This window comes from Mchenga conophoros, linkage group LG7 (genome assembly GCF_057382185.1).
Source record: "Mchenga conophoros isolate Kocher_MC1m ecotype Shallow Benthic linkage group LG7, M_conophoros_male_GT1.1, whole genome shotgun sequence".
NCBI lineage: Eukaryota > Metazoa > Chordata > Actinopteri > Cichliformes > Cichlidae > Mchenga > Mchenga conophoros.
Window position 1 is genome coordinate 68,727,474 of NC_140532.1, and position 19,802 is coordinate 68,747,275.

Here is a 19,802-nt window from a genome sequence, read left to right on the forward strand (position 1 = left end):
AGCTGTATTACTAAATGATACTGACTTTAGTTAGCTTGGTTATGTTTTTTCCACACAGTTGATGGTTTTATGCATTCTAACTAACAAGTTAGAGTGTTCACACTGACCATGATCAGCAGCGACAGGAAACCCATCCCCACATTGTCAAAATTAAACGTCCACGTCTTCCAGTTGACCTCAGAGAAATTCTGATCCATCAGTGAAAAGCATTCAGTCTTGTTGTTCACCACGTAAAAGGAGAAAAGCTCCTCTGAAGTCTCATTGTAACAGTAAGAAAACTTTCCTGCAAACAGATTCACTCCTATCACGCTGAAGACAAGCCAGATGACCAGAATCACCAGCAGCATGCTGAACATGGAGGGCAGCGTCACGGCAAGCACCTTCAGCACCACCTGCACACAGACAGAGACAAAAAGGTCTCTGCTGTGAATCAGCTCACATCCAGTTAATAAGCTGCCTCCACGTTGGCTCTCCATCCAACAGGACTTTAGTTCTGCCAGGAAAGTTCACTATTAGCTACTGAAAGACCTGAAAACCTGTAAACAAAAACTAAGCAAATGATATACAACGTAAACAATCATTCAACTTGGGGTGTAAATTGTGTGACATGCAAATGGTTTTATACTAGGGTTACAAGGCATTGATAAGTCCTGGTAAGACCAGTCGCCTCTCACACCTCCGTCATTAGGACAGCTACACCCTGGGGAACCCAGTCTTGTGCCTGGCTGAGCAAATGGAGCACAGCCGCCAGTCTGTGGAGTAACCTCCTCAAGTATGGACAAACTTTCCTCTGAACGTCAAAGGACAGTGTGTTCTTTTTGTGTGGTCATACAGATTTGGGAGGCTGAATAACGGGTTGGCGATTAAAACTCACAAATGCAGACCTGCACGCATTACTGAGACAAAAGTGATAAAGTCCTTCTGCTTACACCAGCGATTAAAATACCTGGGCCACGTCTGTAGGATGGACAACCGAGAAATAAGAAAACAAAGATTGTTTGATGAACGCTCCCCGAGTTGGGTGAGATTGAAGAAACGTTTAGGGACAGATACCCTGCAAATAAGGAGAATGATGATGGATAGGACAAACTTTCAGTGTCTATGGGAAATAACAGACACACCCTAAGGAGTCAAATCTCCTAAAAAGGGAACACAATGATGAGTAGAGCAAAAGAGAAAGTCACACGAACTCTACAAATCATTTAACAAGTAAAGAATTTTATAAATATTTGATCTTCTTTCTCTAGCAGAAGAGTACACCTACATCCTGCTCGGCAATGTCTGTATCTGTATGAGTGCCTGCCTCACCCTCATGCCCTTGAAGCGAGACGGGACCCTCAGAGTCCTCAGAGCTCTCAGAGGCCGGCTGGTGTATCCAAGCATGTTGCCCATCAGGGAGAACAGAGACACCTAGAAGACAGCACAGCGGTGACAATGTGATCCACCTGTCTCTAATAATCGGCTACAAGCCACAGGCCTTCGAGATGGCAGTTGTTAAACATTACTTAAAACCAACCCCTTGTCCCAGCTGTCTTAGCTAATTATAGGCCAATCCCCAGCCTTCATGTTATCGATTCTTGAAACAGTAGTTGTCAACAGCTAACAGATCATCTGCAGAGGAATGGCTTATTGGAAGAGTTTCAGTCAGGTTTCAACTGTAGGAAATCAGGTCTTTACTCTGTCTTTTGTATAATGAATCTGTAGTGATCTTTGAATGGTTTCTGATGCAGGGGACTGTTCTGCTATCATTCTGTCCAGTGTTAGTGCAGCCTTTCATACCATTTACCATAACATTCTGCCTGACAGGCTTGAGGTTTAGGCTGGTGTATGTGGCTCTGCCTTAGACTGGTTTTCTTCTTACTTATCTGACAGGACTGTCTCTGTTAGAACAAACCATTGCCTCTGTTGAAGTCATTATGATCAAAGTTGTCCTTGTTGTGTTTAAAACTGTAAACCTTTTCTTGAACTGCGTGCAGATATTTTTCCTCCCCTAGATCTAGCATGGTGGGGGATGCTATTAGCTATAGCGTTTAACTGCAGGCGCGCTTGCATGTAAGATTCTGGTTTCCTTATTTAGTAATGAATGTTTACTTCCTGCCATTTATGGGCTCACCTGTGCTTGTATATGGTGGACTGTTCAAGGAGTTGAGCCATGTACGGGGTGTAATATTGGATTCTTCTCTGGCTTCGACTTGCATATAAAATATTCATCATATTGCTGTTCATTTCATTTAAGTAACATTTCTAAGTTATTTTTAGACTATTGTAATAACCTGTTTTCCAGCTTGGACAAATCATTGCTTTCTTTCTTCATTCACAGACTCTGGATTTTTTGGTTGTTCCCTGTAAATGACTAAAGACGAGGGGGCACAGAGGCTTTCAGTCTGTGGCACCAAGGCTGTAGAACAGTCTACCACCACAACTACACTTAGTGGACTCTGTGGACTAACATCTTTTTTTAAACAGGCTTCAGAAGTTTTATTGGAATGATTATAGGTTTATTTATTTATTTTAAAACTACCTGTTTAGTTTATTTTGTTTTATCAAATATTTTTATTGAATATTTTAGCACTTAATGTTCAGATTTATTTGACCCTTTTGTGTACAGCAACTCTGTGAAAAGTGCTTAATAATAAATAAACCTAATAAATAAACTTTGCTTACTACTCATAGAGTTCACAGCACAGAAACAGCTTTAGTGAAGGTTACAAATGATCTTCTTATGGCCTCTGACAGTGGACTCATCTCTGTGCTTGTCCTGCTAGACCTCAGTGCAGCGTTCGATACTGTCGACCATAATATCCTATTAGAGCGATTAGAACATGCTGTAGGTATTACAGGTACTGTGCTGCAGTGGTTTGTATCATATCTATCTAATAGACTCCAGTTTGTGCATGTAAATGGAGAGTCCTCGTCACACACTGAGGTTAATTATGGAGTTCCACAGGGTTCAGTGCTAGGCCCAATTCTGTTTACATTATAGATGCCTCCCTTAGGCAGCATCATTAGAAGACATAGCATACATTTACACTGCTATGCAGATGACACCCAGCTCTATCTGTCCATGAAGCCAGATAACACACACCAATGAGTTAAACTGCAGGAATGTCTTAAAGACATAAAGACCTGGATGGCCGCTAACTTTCTGCTTCTTAATTCAGATCAAACTGAGGTTGTTGTACTCGGCCCTGAAAATCTTAGAAATATGGTATCTAACCAGATTCTTACTCTGGATGGCATTACCTTGGCCTCCAGTAACGCTGTGAGGAACCTTGGAGTCATTTTTGACCAGGACATGTCCTTCAACGCACATATTAAACAAATATGTAAGACTGCTTTCTTCCATTTGTGCAACATCTCTAAAGTTAGAAATATCCTGTCTCAGAGTGACGCTGAAAAACTAGGTCATGCATTTATTACTTCCAGGCTGGACGACTGTAATTCATTATTATCAGGAAGTCCAAAAAACTCACTGAAAAGCCTTCAGTTAATCCAAAATGCTGCAGCAAGAGTCCTGACAGGGACTAGAAAGAGAGAGCAGATTTCTCCTGTTTTGGCTTCCCTTCACTGGATTCCTGTTAAATCCAGAATTCAAAATCCTGCACCTCACATACTCTTAAACCAATAAGGTCTTAAATAATCAGGCCCCGCCTCAGATGGCCCCGCCCCTCCCTGAGCCTGGTTCTGCTTGAGGTTTCTTCCTGTTAAAAGAGTTTTTCCTTCCCACTGTTGCCAAAGCGCTTGCTCATAGGGGGTCATATTATTGTTGGGTTTTTTCGGTTTCCTTAACATTACTGTAAGGTCTTGACCTTATAGTGTAAAGCACCTTGAGGCAACTGTTGTTGTGATTTGGTGCTATATAAATAACATTGAATTGAACTCGATTAAATTGAACTGACCTCATTGTACAGGAGAGCAGTGAAGCAGCAGGTTCATCTTACCCAGCCTGACTGTGTGCTGTTAGTTTATCTGTTCAAACTGAAACAACCCCATTTCTTTACTACAACGTCAAATACTGACATCCTGTCAACTCCGCCCACATCTCAGACATGAACAGCCCGTCCTTTAGCTTCGGTGCCATCACCAATGCTGAGGTGGGTCTATGATCCCCAGCTCCACACATGGTTAAATGCCCCACATCATTTTTCGTTCATTCCAAGATTTAGTCAGAATACTCTTACTGATACAACCCTCCCCATTTACCCAGGCTTGGGACCAGCACTAGGACAACACTGCCTTGTGGTCCCTCCGTGACTGGCTTTGTAAAATACTGCCAATAATTGGTGCTGCCGATTGTGCTCTTACATCTAGGATGAGGAAGTCGAGCCAGCACCAGAAGCTTGTGAAGTATTTCTTGAATCCAAAAGCGATCCACTTCAGTAGCATCTCCACCAGAAACACGAAGGTGAACACCAGGTCTGCCATCTTCAAAACTCTCTGCAAGACTGGACGATGCCCCAGGTAGATGTCCTCAAAAACCTGTTCACAAACACACGCCTGTTTACTCACAACAAGCAGCATATGAGACGATCTAAGGACAACCACTGTCATTCTAGCAGTGTGACCTTCTGGTTTAACAGACGACCTGCTGTCCTGTTTGTTCTTCATGAGCTCTTCTTTTCTGTCTGTGTTTTTTCCCACCACCCTCCGACACATCCAGGAGATGGCTGCTCCTCCCTGATTCTGGTTCAGATGGAGGTCTCTTTCTGTTAAAAAAGGGATTCTTCCTTCCCACTGTCACCAAGGGCTGCTCTTGTCATCTGATTGTTGTGATCCTCTCTCTAATATTGTAGACTGTGATCATCTGCAACTCTGGCGCTTTAGTGAGGGGATGTTTTGTGTCTTTCAGAGCAGCACCTCTGCAATAATAAGACATAACTTTTCTACCCATGAACAGGAAACCACCCCAACAGCTCCAAAACCCAAAAAGGTTGATTCAGTTCATCTGAACGTTTTCAGTGGGAGAAACATTTCATCATCATCAGGTGACTTCTTCAGTCTCAGCGGACTGCAGGTTTCCAACCTTATAAACAGTAGATTGCACAAGCAGATGACACAACACAGAAAAGCCACCTCGTCAGGACAGGACTCTGCAGTCTATTCACACCTACAGGCCAGTGGACACTCTTTCAATGATGAGGATGTAACATCCTGGACAGGGAGGAACGCTGGTTTGAGGGCGGAGTCAAGGAGGCCATTTACGTGAAAAGGGAAGGACCATCTCTGAATGGAGGAGGGGCCTAAGGGTACATCTGTCACCATCTTACAATGCTGTGATTGCAGCCATTCCCCAACTCTCTGTGAATGGGACTCATGGTAATTGATCAATCGTCTTTGATCAAATGGTCAAAAGAATTTGCATATTAACGATGAAGGAACTGACCTCCCAGCCCATTGTTCCTTCAGTGGTGCTAGTTTCAGTCAGTGTGCAAATGTCCTGTTTATATGGTTGGAGACCTGCAGTCAGCTGAGACTGAAGACGTCCCCTGATGATGAAAGTTTCTCCTGAAAACGTTACGACCAGGTGTACAGATTCAACCTTTGGGATTTACTTACCTGGATGATTGAGCATGCATCAAGACACTGATCCAAAAGTGATTTCAAAGACAAAATCAACTGTCTGTGGGTTCATGCAGGTCGCTATCAGTGCCATATGTTTAGCTCAGTGGTTTCAGTGTGGAGTTAAGCCAGGAAGATAAAACATGTCCAAGTGAGTCCAGGGTTTGAATGTGACATGAATTCATGATGTATATTGTCAAATATGTATTGACAATGTCTGTTTACCAGAGCTGCACAGCTCAGCAGGATGATGAAGACGATGGAGCCCTCAAAGTATTTGTGTTGCACGATGCAGAGGCAGGCTCTCCTGAAGTTAGACCAGACCCTGCCGGTACCCTGGGATGTGTCTATTTCCAGGAACGGACAGCAGATGTAACAGCCTGAAACACATCAGAGGCGTTGATGACTGATTGGCTTCTGTTCTCTTGATGTAACGGAAACAGCTGCAGTGAAGGAACTTTGATATCATCTCTGTATGTCACAGTTTGTTGAACTTTTAAATTGGGTCTACATCATCCATCAAACTGAGGCACTGAAAACTAAATCATGCACAGAAGAACCAAAAGCTGCAGTTCCTCTTGCAGAGGCTCCAGCAGTGAGCCGGTCGCCATAGATTTAACATGTCCCTATGTTAAAACTTTACAGCACAAATAAACATGTTTACAGCCTGAGACCAAATCCATATCCATAATTTCCCTCTTTCATGACAACTGTAAGAGAGTGAGAGAAGGTTTGTATTGAGCCTTAAAGTTGGCATTATTAGGGGCGGGGCCTCTTTGACTAACAGGTGGATGGTGACACAGGCGGGTGTAGCTGCTAGCTGTCTGCCAATTGCAGTCCCTGAACTGGACCTCTGGACCGTGTTTGTGCTGTTGGAGTCTTTTGGATCATTTTTATTACAATCATCTGACCAATAATATGGCTGCTGTGAGGTTGACTGGACCAACAGACATTCAAGAAGTCTGAGGTCCAGTTTCAGGGACTGAAACTTGAGGATTTTATTTGGATGTTACTGAACACTAATTAGCAGGTATCCGAGTCTGTGTGATCCAAATATGGTGAAACATGAACACGTTTACCAAAGCTCAGCATTTACGTAATTACTCTCACTGCCACAAGAGGGAGACAAAGGTTTGTCACTGCAGGTTTAAACTATTTTACATATAATAATTTGATATAACAGTGTGTGTGTGTGTGTGTGCTCATACTGTTGCAGCAGCAGTCCTCAGGTTCTGGATGAGTTTCATCTTTACGTTTCTGCATGACGTCACACTGCAGACACAGAAGTTCACAAACATAAATAAACTTTAATGTCCTAGTTACTTTAAAATACTGTCACCGGACTAAGTGTTCACACTCTGAAAGCTCACGCGGTTTATGTCTCGGGTCTTTACTGTGTCTGTGAATTCAGGATGGCTGATTTCAGTCCTGTAAAAGTCTGATGATCACCTTCTTTAAGCTGTTGCAGTGATTTTAACATCAGCAGCTGCTGATGAATTTCAAACAAAAACCTGAACTTTACACGGTCCAGTCGTCTGCCTTAAACCTGTGTGCTGTGGATGTGTGTGTGAAAGCATCTCATCGCTGTGTTTCACTCAATTCATCATAAAGACAACTGCAGTTATGCTGAAGCTCTGATGATGCTGCGGTCACATCGAGGGTGGAGAGATGTTCTTCATGCACAGGGATCACAGTGAGGAAAATAGCACTGTGTAATAATAAATGCACAAACATGTTTATCTGCTGTTCATACTCGAGGCCGAAGCTGCGTCACACATCAGTATTTACTTTTAACATGAAATTCTGCTCTAGGATCAAAAATAGTAGAATCTGCTTTACATGCTGCGTCTCCTTTTCTTGTGCATTTTCAGGCGTCCTAAACTCGATCTCAGCCACAGCGACGGGGGCCTCCCAGGCGGCCATGTTCGTGTGGTTATCATCGAGGGTCAGCTGATCTGAGCTCACAGAGCTTAAGGCCAGATATTCCTCCTTGTTGTCTTTTTCAGTGTCACCTGCAAATGAGGAAAACATGAAAATATTTTCAAATTAAAAGCTCTAAATCTAAAACTTAAAAAAGACACAGAAATCCAAATACGATCCACAGAAAAAAAATAAACCACTAACAACAGAGTATGTGTGAGGATGACCTGAAACATGAAGGCAACACTGCCTCAAACCTGCAGTCTCTCTAATGTCCAGCAGGTGGCGACTCCTCTGGTTGTAAAAGAAAGTATATGGGAAAATGTATTGGCTGTCATGGTTCTGGGTCAGTTTGACCCAGTATTTTGAGTTGTTATGTTTTGGTGTGTTTTTGCATTTTGGATTATTTTCTTATTATGATGATAATGATGATTATGACTCTGTGTTTCAGTTATTCTTGTTTAGGGACTAGTTCGTAGGTTTTTGTGTTCTCATGTTTATTGCAGGTTTAGTTCAGTGTCTAGTCTATCTCTCTGTGTCGTGTCTGCGTTTTTGTTTAGTGGTGTCTTGTTTCCTGTTTTACTCTGAAGGTTCATGTTCCTGTCTTATGTCAGTGTTTCTAGCTTTGTTCCCCCTGTCTCATTAGGTCTTGTCCCTCCCAGCTGTGTTCCACTTCTGTCTCTAATTCCTTGATGACTTCCTCAGTGTATTTAAGCCCAGTGTGTCTTTGTGTCAGTGTCAGATCGTCTGTTATCCTCACCTCGTATTTTCGTAGTTTCCCTTATTGTGACACTGTGTTTCATAGCCTGCTGAGTTGCTCTGTGTTTATAGTTTTTTCCATAGTTCCTTCACAGAGTGTCTTAGCCTTTTTAGTTTACACAGTGTTCTCTGTCTTCTTAGTTGTCCCAGTTTCAGTGTTCCCTAGTGTTTTTGTCATGCCTCCAGCCACAATAAAGGCTTGCCTTATTTTGTAAACCTAGTTCTGTCTCCACTGTGTCTGCTCTTGGGTCTACCTCATTCTTCACACCGGCGCACCCCGCCGTGACAGTGCGATCTGACCATGTCGGACCCAGCGGACAGTCCGGACGAGATTGGGGAGGAGCTACAACGGATCAGCCGGCTCATGACGCGCATCTGTGGGTGCAAGGACCCCAGAGTAGTGTCCACTGGGTTGGCGGCCATTGATGCTATCCTTCAGAAGGCGCCACAGCTCCGGCAGTTTCCCCAGCTTTTTGAGGCGTTTGACTCTCAGGCACCCCTGAAGGAGGAGCTTCGCGCTGGCTCAGAGGGTGTTAAACGCCGCCTCCGCACCTACGACTCCGACCCGTAAATGGTTGTCAGAGTAAGGACTCTGAGGCTCACCGCTGCACCGCCATCGACTCACAGTTTGTCTCCGCCACTGTCAAGCTGCACAGCCCAGCGCACCGAGATGGTGGAGGCCACAGATTTCGACGACGATGAGCAACAGCAGGTATCGCTAGCTTTACGGGAGGACGAGCTTCGTTGGAAGCCCTGGCTCATTTCGGAGGAGGAACTCACACCTGTTGCACCGCCTCGGACCAGCCGCTCGCCCTCTCCACCCCGCTTGGACTTTAATTCTCCTGCCTCTTTTCTGGCAAGGATGTGGGCGGACGACGAGGACATCGCCGCCACATCACCCTCTGCTTCGGTGGCTTCAGCATCCATCGTACCCACTTCCAGAAAGAACCGGCGCCGCCGTCGCACCGCTCTACCCCCGGGGGTGAGTGAATGTGTGTCTGTGTCTCATAATCCTTCTATAGAGAAGAGCGAGATGTGCATAGATTCGCCGGGGCCGGAAACTATGACTGAATTGTGTTCTGAGACTGAAAGTACAGTGTTTAGTTGTTTAGAAAGACCTACTACGGAAATCATGGAGTCCGACCTCTGTGAGCGGCAGCAAGCAGCTTGCACCCACGTAGAGGAGGAGCTCTGGGGAAAGCCGTGGCTCACCCCAGATTGTCAGCACATCTTTTGGGGAACACGCCTGGCTCTCGGGGGCCCTCGGAGCTGCCAGGGTCTGCCACCCCTCACTTCCCCAACAGCCAATGCTTCAGCCTCAGTGGTTTCTTCAAAGAAGAGGCGACATCCACGTCGCCACAGCACCACGCAGCAGCTGGAGGTTGGTGGAACTCTCGTTTCCTCTTGGACTCCGTTAATAATAGAGATTAGTGACAATTTTCGCCTCAAAGTCTTCCTAAGTTGCAGGAATGTGACTGTCATGAAGGATTCGCAGACGCTCCAGAGATAAAGACAATTTCTACATGTGCTGGAGGAGCGATAGCGACCCAGTGCTCCTCAACACCACCCATTCTCTTAATAAACGATGAAAGTGTTGATCAAGAACTCATGTTTGGTGTGAAGGGTGGTGATATAACCTCTGGTCATGAGCGGTGTGACTTAAATAATGACACCCTGTCTGTACCCGGTGATCAACTTGACTGTTCCTTAGCTCATTCATCTTGTGACTCTACTACTTGTTGTCATGGTCTACGGTGGGTGGCTGGGGTTTCCATTAGGCTCCTGAACTGACCTGGGATCCGCCCCTGGGCAGGGCCAACTCCAGCTCCTGCACACCTGGAGCCTATTGCAGGCAATCAAGCCAGAGGGATTTAAACCACACATCGATGTTCACTCACTGCCAGTTCGTCTTCAACCCATGTTGGTAACAGGTCTTGTGCTTCAAATTCTCGCTGTGATTTATCTTACTAACAAAGACTCTTTTGTACTACAGTGCTGTACCCACCCTGGCTCACACTCCACCTCCGGACTCGGGATACCTAGTGATCGTTCTGGAAATCCCTCTGTGCCTCACCTGCCTGCCCTCCTGCTATCACACTCCATCTGGAGCCCCGGATCTCAGGTCAGCCTTTCCACGCCACTCAGCCTCCCCTGGATCTTCATCACCCCCCTCTCAAACACTCCAGGTCCCTAAACTGCAAGTAAGAATTGCTGCTCTTATACTGGCCACTTCTGAGCTGCCTTCACTACCTGCCTAACTCCTATATCCTCTTCCCTCAGTGTGACTGTTCCCCACTCAGCTCCGTTCCGCTTCTCAGGCCTCGTTCCCTCGCCCTAGCCACGTTCCCCTGGGCACGCCACACCAAGGCTCCACGTCTCGTCATTTTCTGTCTTTGCCACGTTTCTTTTTTCCCCTTTGCACTTAACCGTAATAAACTGTTAAATCATCTACTGTCTCCGCTCTGGGTTTCTGCACCTGAGTCCTACTCAGTACCGGCCATCCGTCGCCGTGACACTTGTTATGAATTGTGTGAGACCAAATTATTGTGTAAACCAGAGGAAAACAATTCAAAGCGACCTCTGAGTGATGCTCTCACTCCTGTACTCAACAAGCACAATTCACCTGAGTTTTGTGTTCCAGGTCCAGAGAACAGTAATGGCAATGTGGTCTATGTTCTGAACTCTAAAAGGGAATTGTGCCCCCCAGAAGAAGATGGGGGACACATGTCTGAACCATGTAGCTCCAGCTCCCCTCAGGGCACAGTGAATGCTGAGGCTGAGATCTGGGCCTCCGATACTGTCTCTAATGATCATGTTTTACCTTCCGTTTGTGTAAATTTGGAATCATGTTCTTTTGTTTCTTCTAAATCATTTCAAGATGGGGTGTTGGTTGGGAGTACTACTGATGTAGTAAGCTCACAGTCTGCACCACCACTGGCAGCCACAGCTCTATTAGACACTGTGTTAGCTGCACCTCCATTCATAGATGACTCAGAGGCTCTGTCTAAGTCAGCTTCTGGTGGGGGGCTAGCTGGGGAATGCAGTACTGAGACTGCCAAATACCAGGCCGAGCCGCATGATTCCTGTCAGTCAGAGCGTAATGAGGCTTCAATCCCCTCTGACAGCGTCACTTTTCATTTGTTTGTGACTAATGTGGTCACTGCTAAAGCTAATGGCTCTGTCAAACCAATCACAGAAGAGTTTATTCAGACTCTTGGCGTTAACCTAGTGCCAGCCGTCCCATCAGAAATAAGTGTAACTGCTGTATGTGTAAGCACAGACTCTGATCAGGTTACAGGTTCACCACATGACTGCAAAATGAACGTGAATGAGTCTTCTTTGACCAGTTGTGCCGACTTAATGGATGTCCAGGAACCTAGCCATGAACTGATTAATCATGTTTCTATGAACGGTTCAGTTATAAATGCAGCTCATGTGGTCAAACTAGCCCCTTTGGTGACTGAAAGTGGTGGGAAATGAATCGTGTAATGTTACATTAAATTTCCCAGAGAGTCAGCGGCATCTTTCTTTTGCCAGAGTAACGGCTCAGCCCCCTGTTCAGCTCTCTGTTTTGCCAGGGGTCTCCATAACTGCTCATCCTGCATCTGTAGCTGGATGCCTGGGTGTGCCACCTCGGCACCTCGCAGCACCCACGCTGCTTCATGCCTTGTCAGCTGGAGGGCCCGAGGAGCCCGTCCAGCCTCAGGCCACGTCAGCTGGACAGCCCGAGGAGCCCGTCCAGCCTCATGCCTCGTCAGCTGGAGGGCCCGAGGAACCCATCCAGCCTCATGCCACGTCGGCTGGAGGGCCCGAGGAGCCCGTCCAGCCACCACCTGCTCTACCACCTGCGGCTTCGTCGCCTGCAGCACCTATGCCGTCGCCTGGTCCATCTTCTGCTCCCGCTCCGCCTATGCCGTCGCCTGGTCCAGCTCCGGCTTCTGCTTCTGCTCCGCCTGGTCCAGCTTCGGCTTCTGCTCCTGCTCCGCCTGGTCCAGCTCCGGCTTCCTCTTCTGCCTCGCCTGGTCCTGCGGCTGCCACGCCACCTCGGGATCGCCGGCCACTTTCCAGGCCAGCCGCCGGACGTCATTGGTGTCGTGGACGGCCTCCTGATCTCTGTTACCGCAGTCTCTTCCTCACGGCCGGCCTCCGGAACTGTTTTACTTTGGACTCCTGTGCTGCCGCCCGCACGGTCGGCCCCCAGAACTGCTTGCCCGTCGCCACCGTTGCCGCCCGCACGGTCAGCCCCCAGAACTTTTTAGGGCTCGTGTTGGATTTAGTTTGATTTTGTCAGTTTTTCTGGACTCTTGCTCCTTGTTTTTTGTTGGTTTCCATTGGTTGGTGTCGTAAACCACCGCCTCTGTTCAAAGATGGTCGCTCACAGTGGACATAGATGCTTCTTTCACTCCTCTTTTAAACCATCTGTCCTCTCTGTCCAAAATGTGAACATTGGCATCCTCGAAAGAGTGACCTTTATCCTTTAGATGCAGATGGACTGCTGAGTCTTGTCCTGTGGAGGTGGCTCTTCTGTGTTGTGCCATGCGCTTGTGAAGTTGCTGTTTGGTCTCTCCAATGTAGAGGTCTGGGCATTCCTTGCTGCACTGTACAGCATACACCACATTGTTAAGTCTGTGTTTTGGCGTTTTATCTTTCGGGTGAACCAGTTTTTATCATTTTTGTCATTTGACCTTAGAACTGAAGAAGCTTCTTGGATGAGAGGTGAAAAGTCTTCAAGCAACTTAAAGAATTCCAGATGCTTTTCTTTGCAAGCTCCTTAGACTACGATGACCTGCATGACTGAGAACCTTCACAGACATATTGCCGTACATTTTGGGAGGAACACCCTTCAACTGGTGCGGGAGTATGAAAGGGAATCAAGGAAACTAGCGGATTATAGGAACCATCTCCATTTCAACCTAAGATGCAGACAAAGCAAAGTTGTTCCTAAGAGCTTGCGCCTTGGATCCACTGTCAGGGGATACAGAGCAGACTTGATTCTACAGAGAGCACAAAGTCAGCTTTAAAGTGAAAGGATAAGACAGGTCCATTTCACTTTAGATGCCCTCCAGATCAAGATCAGCCAGACTCTGCAGGAACTGGAAATCCTTCTACCCTCTCCAATCTTAGAAGAGGTTTACAAGTTTGTGGACAAGGCTCAGCGGGCCCAACACTCTAAAGGAAAAGAAAGACAACGCAGGAAATTTCACATCTTGCTTTCAAAATCACACACCCCTCATTCTGAACCTACACAACTCAGAGAAAACACAACTGAAGACAGTCAGGAGAAATGGGTTAAGAACTTTTCAGACCAGAACCTCACTGAACCTGAAAAGAGAGTATTAGCCAAAGGACTCAATTTTGCCCTTTACCCGCAACAGTTGCCCATAGTGGACCTCATCACAGCCACAGAATCTGCCATACGGATTAATAAATTATCACAGACAGAAGCAGAGCAAATAAGGATGAAAGTCTCAGCCACCATCTCCAGTGCCAAAGTCCCTCCGTCCAACCTCACAATACAAGAAAAGAAGGCCGTCGCTTCCCTGAGCAAAGACCACAACATCACTATATTACCAGCTGATGAGGGAAGATGCACCATGGTCCTAAACACTACAGATTACCACACAAAGATCACTACTTTCCTCAGTGACAACAATACCTATGAAGCCTTAAAGTGAGACCCCACATGCAGCTACAAAAAGAAAGTTATAGCTTGTCTTCAAGACCATGAAAAGGACAAACCTTTGACCGCCTTATATATCACCGCCTTTACCCAGGGGATGCCATACCCTGCATTTACGGACTTCCTCAAATCCACAAGGAAGGTGTCCCACTCAGACCCATAGTCAGTAGCATAAACTCAGCCACTTACAACATGGTAAAACACCTTGCTACCATCCTTGCACCTCTCGTGGGGAACACCCCACACCACATCAAGAACTCCACCGACTTCACCGACAAGGTCCAGAAACTTACCCTGGATCCAGATGAAACCATGGTGTCCTTTGATGTAGTCTCTCTCATCACTTGCATACCCACCATGGAGGCCGTGGAGACTGTCAGAAAACGACTACAAGAAGACAGCTCCTTGGAAGACAGGACCAACTTCACACCCGACCAGATCTGCACCCTGTTAGACCTCTGCCTCACCACAACATACTTCAAATACAACAAAGGCTTCTACAGACAAAAACATGGCTGTGCCATGGGCTCCCCCGTGTCACCTATTGTAGCAACCTTTACATGGAGGAAGTGGAAAGGAAGGCTCTTGGCTCTTTCAAAGGAAGAGTACCCAGCCACTGGTACAGATATGTGGACGACACCTGGGTCAAAATCAAGACACAAGAAGTGGAATCCTTCACTGCGCACATTAACGCCGTGGATAAGAACATCAAGTTCACCAGGGAAGACACAAAGGATAACTGTTTGCCTTTCCTGGACTGCGCTGTGCACATTGAAGAGAACGGCAACCTCAACATCGAAGTTTACCGGAAGCCCACACACACGGACCAGTACCTCCTCTTTGACTCCCATCACCCTCTGGAACACAAACCTGGAGTAATTAGGACCCTACACCACCGGGCAGAACATGTTCCCTCTAAGCCTGAAGGAAAAAAGAAGGAACACACACATGTAAAGCAAGCACTCAAAACATGCGGTTATGCTAATTGGGCGTTCTTAAAGTCAGCAAAGAGGCACAAAAAAGAAGATCAGAAACATTTCAGACCCAGCAACACACTCAGACAAAAACTGGTTCACCCGAAAGACAAAACTCCAAAACACAGACTTAACAATGTGGTGTATGCTGTACAGTGCAGCGAGGAATGCCCAGACCTCTACATCGCAGAGACCGAACAGCCACTTCACAAGCGCATGGCACAACGTAGAAGAGCCACCTCCACAGGACAAGACTGTCCACACACAAATTCTTTTTACATATACAAATCCTGATTTACAAGTACAAAATATTTATGACCACAATTTGAGCCCATAAAAATGAGCCTCGTGTTCACCTCATCTCTCAGCTCACTAATGAATTTATGGTCTCAGTCACTAGTTTGAAGTCTTGTTGACGAGAAGGAAGCACGGGAGGATTTAGGTTGGAACTACAACCCACAAAGCACACAGGTCTGGCCCGGATCTGGCATCAAACTGGCACTTCTGACTGACTGGTGTCATGGCAGGGTGTGTGTCAACCAGATGTGGGCCAGGTCTGGCAATGATGGCACTATTTATGTTCCTATTTCCTATTTTAGTTAGAAGACCCATGTTGCAATGCTATACTGCTATGGTAGCCAACGTTTCAAATGCAGGTTTGACAGGTTTGTGAGTGTACACTTTATCCAAAACCTAGTGAGGGTTTACTCATGTTTACCACTAGGTGGCGGCAGCTCAGGAGATAGAGCAGGTCACCCACTGATCCGAAGGTTAGTGGTTCAACCCTTGGTTCCTCCAGTCTGCATGTCAAGAGTGTGAATGTGTAGGAATGTAGTTAGGAAGCACTCAGTTTAGAGAAAGTGTGTGATTGGGTGAATGTGGCATGTTGTATAGAGCATTTTGAGTAATATGAGTGAGTAAAAAAGTGCTATATAAGAATCAGTCCATTCACTATCTGAACAGAGTTTTGCCATGTTCATTTCACACCATTATGTTGTTATTACATGGCTTGATTAAGGGACACATTAGGCTGACATCTGGGGCCAGAGCTGAAACTGTTCTGGGCCAGCAGTGTGTCTTCAACTGGCCCGTGGCTGCACACAACTTACACATGGCCCATATACCGCAAAGAACGACGTCCCTTTTTGTGGCTCAGATCAGGGGGAATCCACACATGGGCCAGATCAGGACCACAAGTGTGTCTGCAACTGGTCTTGTGCTGGCCCATGTGTGGGCCACCTCTGGCAAACCAGATCTAGGCCACCAAATCTAGGCCATCATTCTTTGGGTAAGTGGGCCATGTGTAAACACATTGTGTGGGCCAGATCTGGGCCATACGGATTTTGCTATGTGTGAATCCACTTTATATCTTATTACCAATGAGTAGTGAGCAGAGTCCCTCACTGTCGCAGTCAGATCTAACCCTCACTCAACACATACAGTTTGTAAACATCCAGTTTCAGGCTTCAAGACAGGGCTTCACTAAGTCTTAGTCTTAAGTGTATATTTATTTTTCTACTCCTTTTATATCCATTTATTAGGGGTTTTTTTTGCACTGATGTAACCGGACCCTCGTTGTCTTGTCTTTATATGCTGCACTGGCTGTAGCAGTCAGTGCGCCCCAGGGCAGCTGTGGCTACAATGTAGCTGGCCATCACCAGTGTGTGAATGGGCGGATGACTGAATGCAGTGTAAAGTACTTTTGGTCCATAGGTGGGTGGCTGTAGCTCAGGTGGTAGAGCAGGTCATCTACTGATCGGAAGGTTGGTGGTTCGATTCCCGGCTTCCCCTAGTCTGCATGCCAAATATCCTTGGGCAAGATACTAACCCGAAATTGCTCTCCGACGCATTCATCTGAGTATGAATGTGTGTGAATGTCAGTTGTGCTTGTGCGAATGGGTGTGAATGGGTGAATGCACAAGTTGTGTAAAGCGCTTTGAGTGCTCAGAAGAGTGGAAAAGCACTATATAAGAACCAGTCCATTTACCATTACCATAGGGGACTAAGTAATGCACTATACAAATACAGGCCATTTGCCATTTAGCGGAGATGACAATAAAGTTTGACTTTGACTAATATGTTACCTCGTTGTGGCTGTGCCAGTGTTATATCTACATTCCATGTTAATAATGCAGACCCCCAAAACAGCAATAAAGTAATGGCACAAAACAAGCTCCTTGGATTACTGTGACCTGGATAACTGAGAACCTACAAAGACAAATATACAAACAAAAACCACCTTTGTGATCTTGGTCAGCGTAGTTCTTCCCCCACAAAGTCCAGATTCTCTTGGGGATCCAGGTTCTGGTCTGTTTCATGGTACTCTGCAGAATGTTTGTTGTTTTGTCTTCTGAATCCACCAGCTGAACATTGATGAACAATAAATTCAGGAACAGATGTAGGATCTGCAAACAGACCAGGAACTCATTCAAAAACTCCTGATGGACTAAGGTGGACTGGGTCATTCTAGGTTGTTGAGTGTAAAGAGACTCACCAGCAGCTTTCCAACAATCAGGACAATCATGAAGAAGGTCACACACATGCCATCATTCGAGACCTCCATGCAATCCCATAAAGACTCTAAACACAGTCCACACAAGACCCTGAAGACAAGCATGAAGGTGTGGAAAAAGTCTTCCATATGCCAACGAGGAAGCTGGCAGTCAAGAGAAATGCGACAGACGTTAGCTTTGTAGTCTGACTGGAACAGCTGCACGCCCGCCACAGAGAACATGAAGACCGTGATGAAGAGAACCAGAGTCAGGTTCCCCACTGAGGCCCAGACGATCTTCAAAAACATGTGGAGCATCGGCCACCAACGGGCCAGCCGAAACACTCGAAACTGGACAAACAGAAAGATACGTGAGAACAGATGATGATGGTGACGGTAATGGTGATGTTATACTAACCGGAAGAAGAAGCAAAGATAGACCCTCAACGTCAGCCAGTCCCAGCTGCACCAGAGAAATGATGACGAGGATAAAGTCGAAGATATGCCAGCGCACCTGTAACCACGACAACAAACAATCACAAATGTTTCTTTGAAAATGGCAGATCGCTGAACTGTTGAGAAGAAACTACAAATCTGACCTGGAAGTATCCATGCAGGCCCAGTGCGACAAGTTTGATGATCATCTCAGCTGCAAAGATCACACGGAAGACCTGCACAGTTCAAAGGGGTCAGAGGTCACAGGGTAGAAGCATGTTTTGCATCCAATTCATCCAACCATCGGCAGACAGGCGGACGAAAAACCTCGAACACACCGAGTCCCGTGCAGAAGTAGAAGTTCCAACAAAACAATAATTTTCCTGTGAAATGTCACCCATGTAAAGGTAGATCACTCTGACCAGGCATCACTGTTACTGCAAAAAGACTCACGGTGTAAATAAACCTCAGTAAAGCTCCCTCTGAATCCCAGCTGATCCTTACTTTTCTCGAGACTTGCCAGAGGTTTATACTGTACCCCCGTTACATTTTTACCTCACTGTGCTGCTTTTCCTCTCAGTTATGCAGGTCATTTACAGGTTTGTACCGTTGGTTTGTTACCATTTGTGATGTAATTGCTCTGAGTGGACATTTTAAACCACTCTTGCTAGGTGGCTGAAGAACCCGCTAAAAGCATTCATCACTAAATTGGTCATGGAGGCACATCGAAGAAGAACATATGGTCCCTCCGACTGATCAAGTCTACACCAAACTAAGGGAGCAGAATGGAAAAGTCCTGATTTTAGCCTGCAGTGAAGAAGCTGCCATTAAATTAACCAAGTAGGAGATAACAGGGTCTGCAGAAACTTCTTCAACACTCACCAGCTCAGCGATGACCAGGGTCTCCATGAACTCCTCCATCATAGGGTAATGTTCCATGGCTGTGAAGATGGTGCTAACAATGATGCAGATGATGATGACCAGGTCAAAGAAAGGGTTCGTGATAAAAGTGTGAAACTGCTGTTTGAGCCATCGCCAGCAGCCACAACAGTCCCCCTTCAGGAAGGCGTCAGTGCAGGTGCAGCACAAAGGCCGGTGGTGCTCCTCTGCCTCTGCAACACAAAGCTACTCTGTGAGGCCACAAACTGTGTCAGCATTAAGTTGTCTACAGAGCCTCAGCTCTTCGTGTTTGTGTACCTGTGACTGCTCTCAGTAACGGAGCGTGTTGTCCTGTCCCAATGAAAGAAGGTGGAGGTTAAAGAGGTGGAGGTAAATATCTGTTTACCTTCAACGTATTCTTGCTTAGTAGCTCGTATACCAGCTGATTTCTTCTTCTGCAGTGAGTCCTGTTGCTCTGGAGTCTCTGCCCTGCTGGAAGCCTGCTGTCCATAACAAAACACCCAAATTCAGTTATGCTAAATGACGATTTCAGCAGAGCCATCCCACAGTACTCTGAACAGTTTCCAAACAGGGTTATTTTGTGTCAGAAAGGTCACGGCTGACACAATAAGTTGAGAAGAAGCTGGTGAAAGGTCTTTGGAACAGCTGGATTTTAAATGCTGCCGACAGGTCTGCAGGATTGGTCACATGCTAGACACAGAAGGAAGGATATTTAGATGAAGAATAGGACGTGTTTGATATATGAACAGAACTAAAGCCCGATAATAGACCTACTCGTGTTATTCCAGTATATTTTGTACAGGTGTGGAATGTTTTAGCAACACTGGCAACACCTGGGCCTAGTGTGCCAGTGCTCCAAGCTGTCAGAGCTCAGCTGTTGGTGTGGCTCTCCTCCTAGAGACACACACCTTATGGTTATTTTATATTGTTTCTATTGTGTTGTTTACATATTGTTGTGATTTAAATTGCTGTGCTTGAGAGTCGTCATCTACCCGAACCAAATTCCTCGTATGTGTCTGCGCATATACAAGGCCAATAAAGGCGATTCTGATCTCCCTTTTGTCGTGGCCATGGAGCCCATCAA

General features: G+C 46.1%; 1 protein-coding gene across 2 annotated transcripts in view; it reads right to left on the minus strand.

The window, feature by feature from the left end:
• Window positions 1–19,802, minus strand: part of LOC146571728 (sodium channel protein type 4 subunit alpha B-like) — a 48,065-nt gene that overhangs the window by 19,431 nt on the left and 8,832 nt on the right. For both annotated transcript variants that reach the window (XR_014893163.1, XM_085281066.1), the window contains exons 8-19: window positions 19,104–19,200; window positions 18,701–18,930; window positions 17,983–18,054; window positions 17,802–17,897; window positions 17,387–17,734; window positions 17,132–17,297; window positions 7,399–7,571; window positions 6,768–6,831; window positions 5,785–5,939; window positions 4,306–4,479; window positions 1,309–1,410; window positions 108–392 (exon numbers count right to left, since the gene is read on the minus strand). Coding sequence is in view for 1 of the 2 variants with exons in the window: in XM_085281066.1 (XP_085137192.1) it covers window positions 108–392; window positions 1,309–1,410; window positions 4,306–4,479; window positions 5,785–5,939; window positions 6,768–6,831; window positions 7,399–7,571; window positions 17,132–17,297; window positions 17,387–17,734; window positions 17,802–17,897; window positions 17,983–18,054; window positions 18,701–18,930; window positions 19,104–19,200 (1,962 nt within the window). In the remaining variant the exon portion in view is untranslated. The remainder of the gene's footprint in view (window positions 1–107; window positions 393–1,308; window positions 1,411–4,305; window positions 4,480–5,784; window positions 5,940–6,767; window positions 6,832–7,398; window positions 7,572–17,131; window positions 17,298–17,386; window positions 17,735–17,801; window positions 17,898–17,982; window positions 18,055–18,700; window positions 18,931–19,103; window positions 19,201–19,802) is intronic.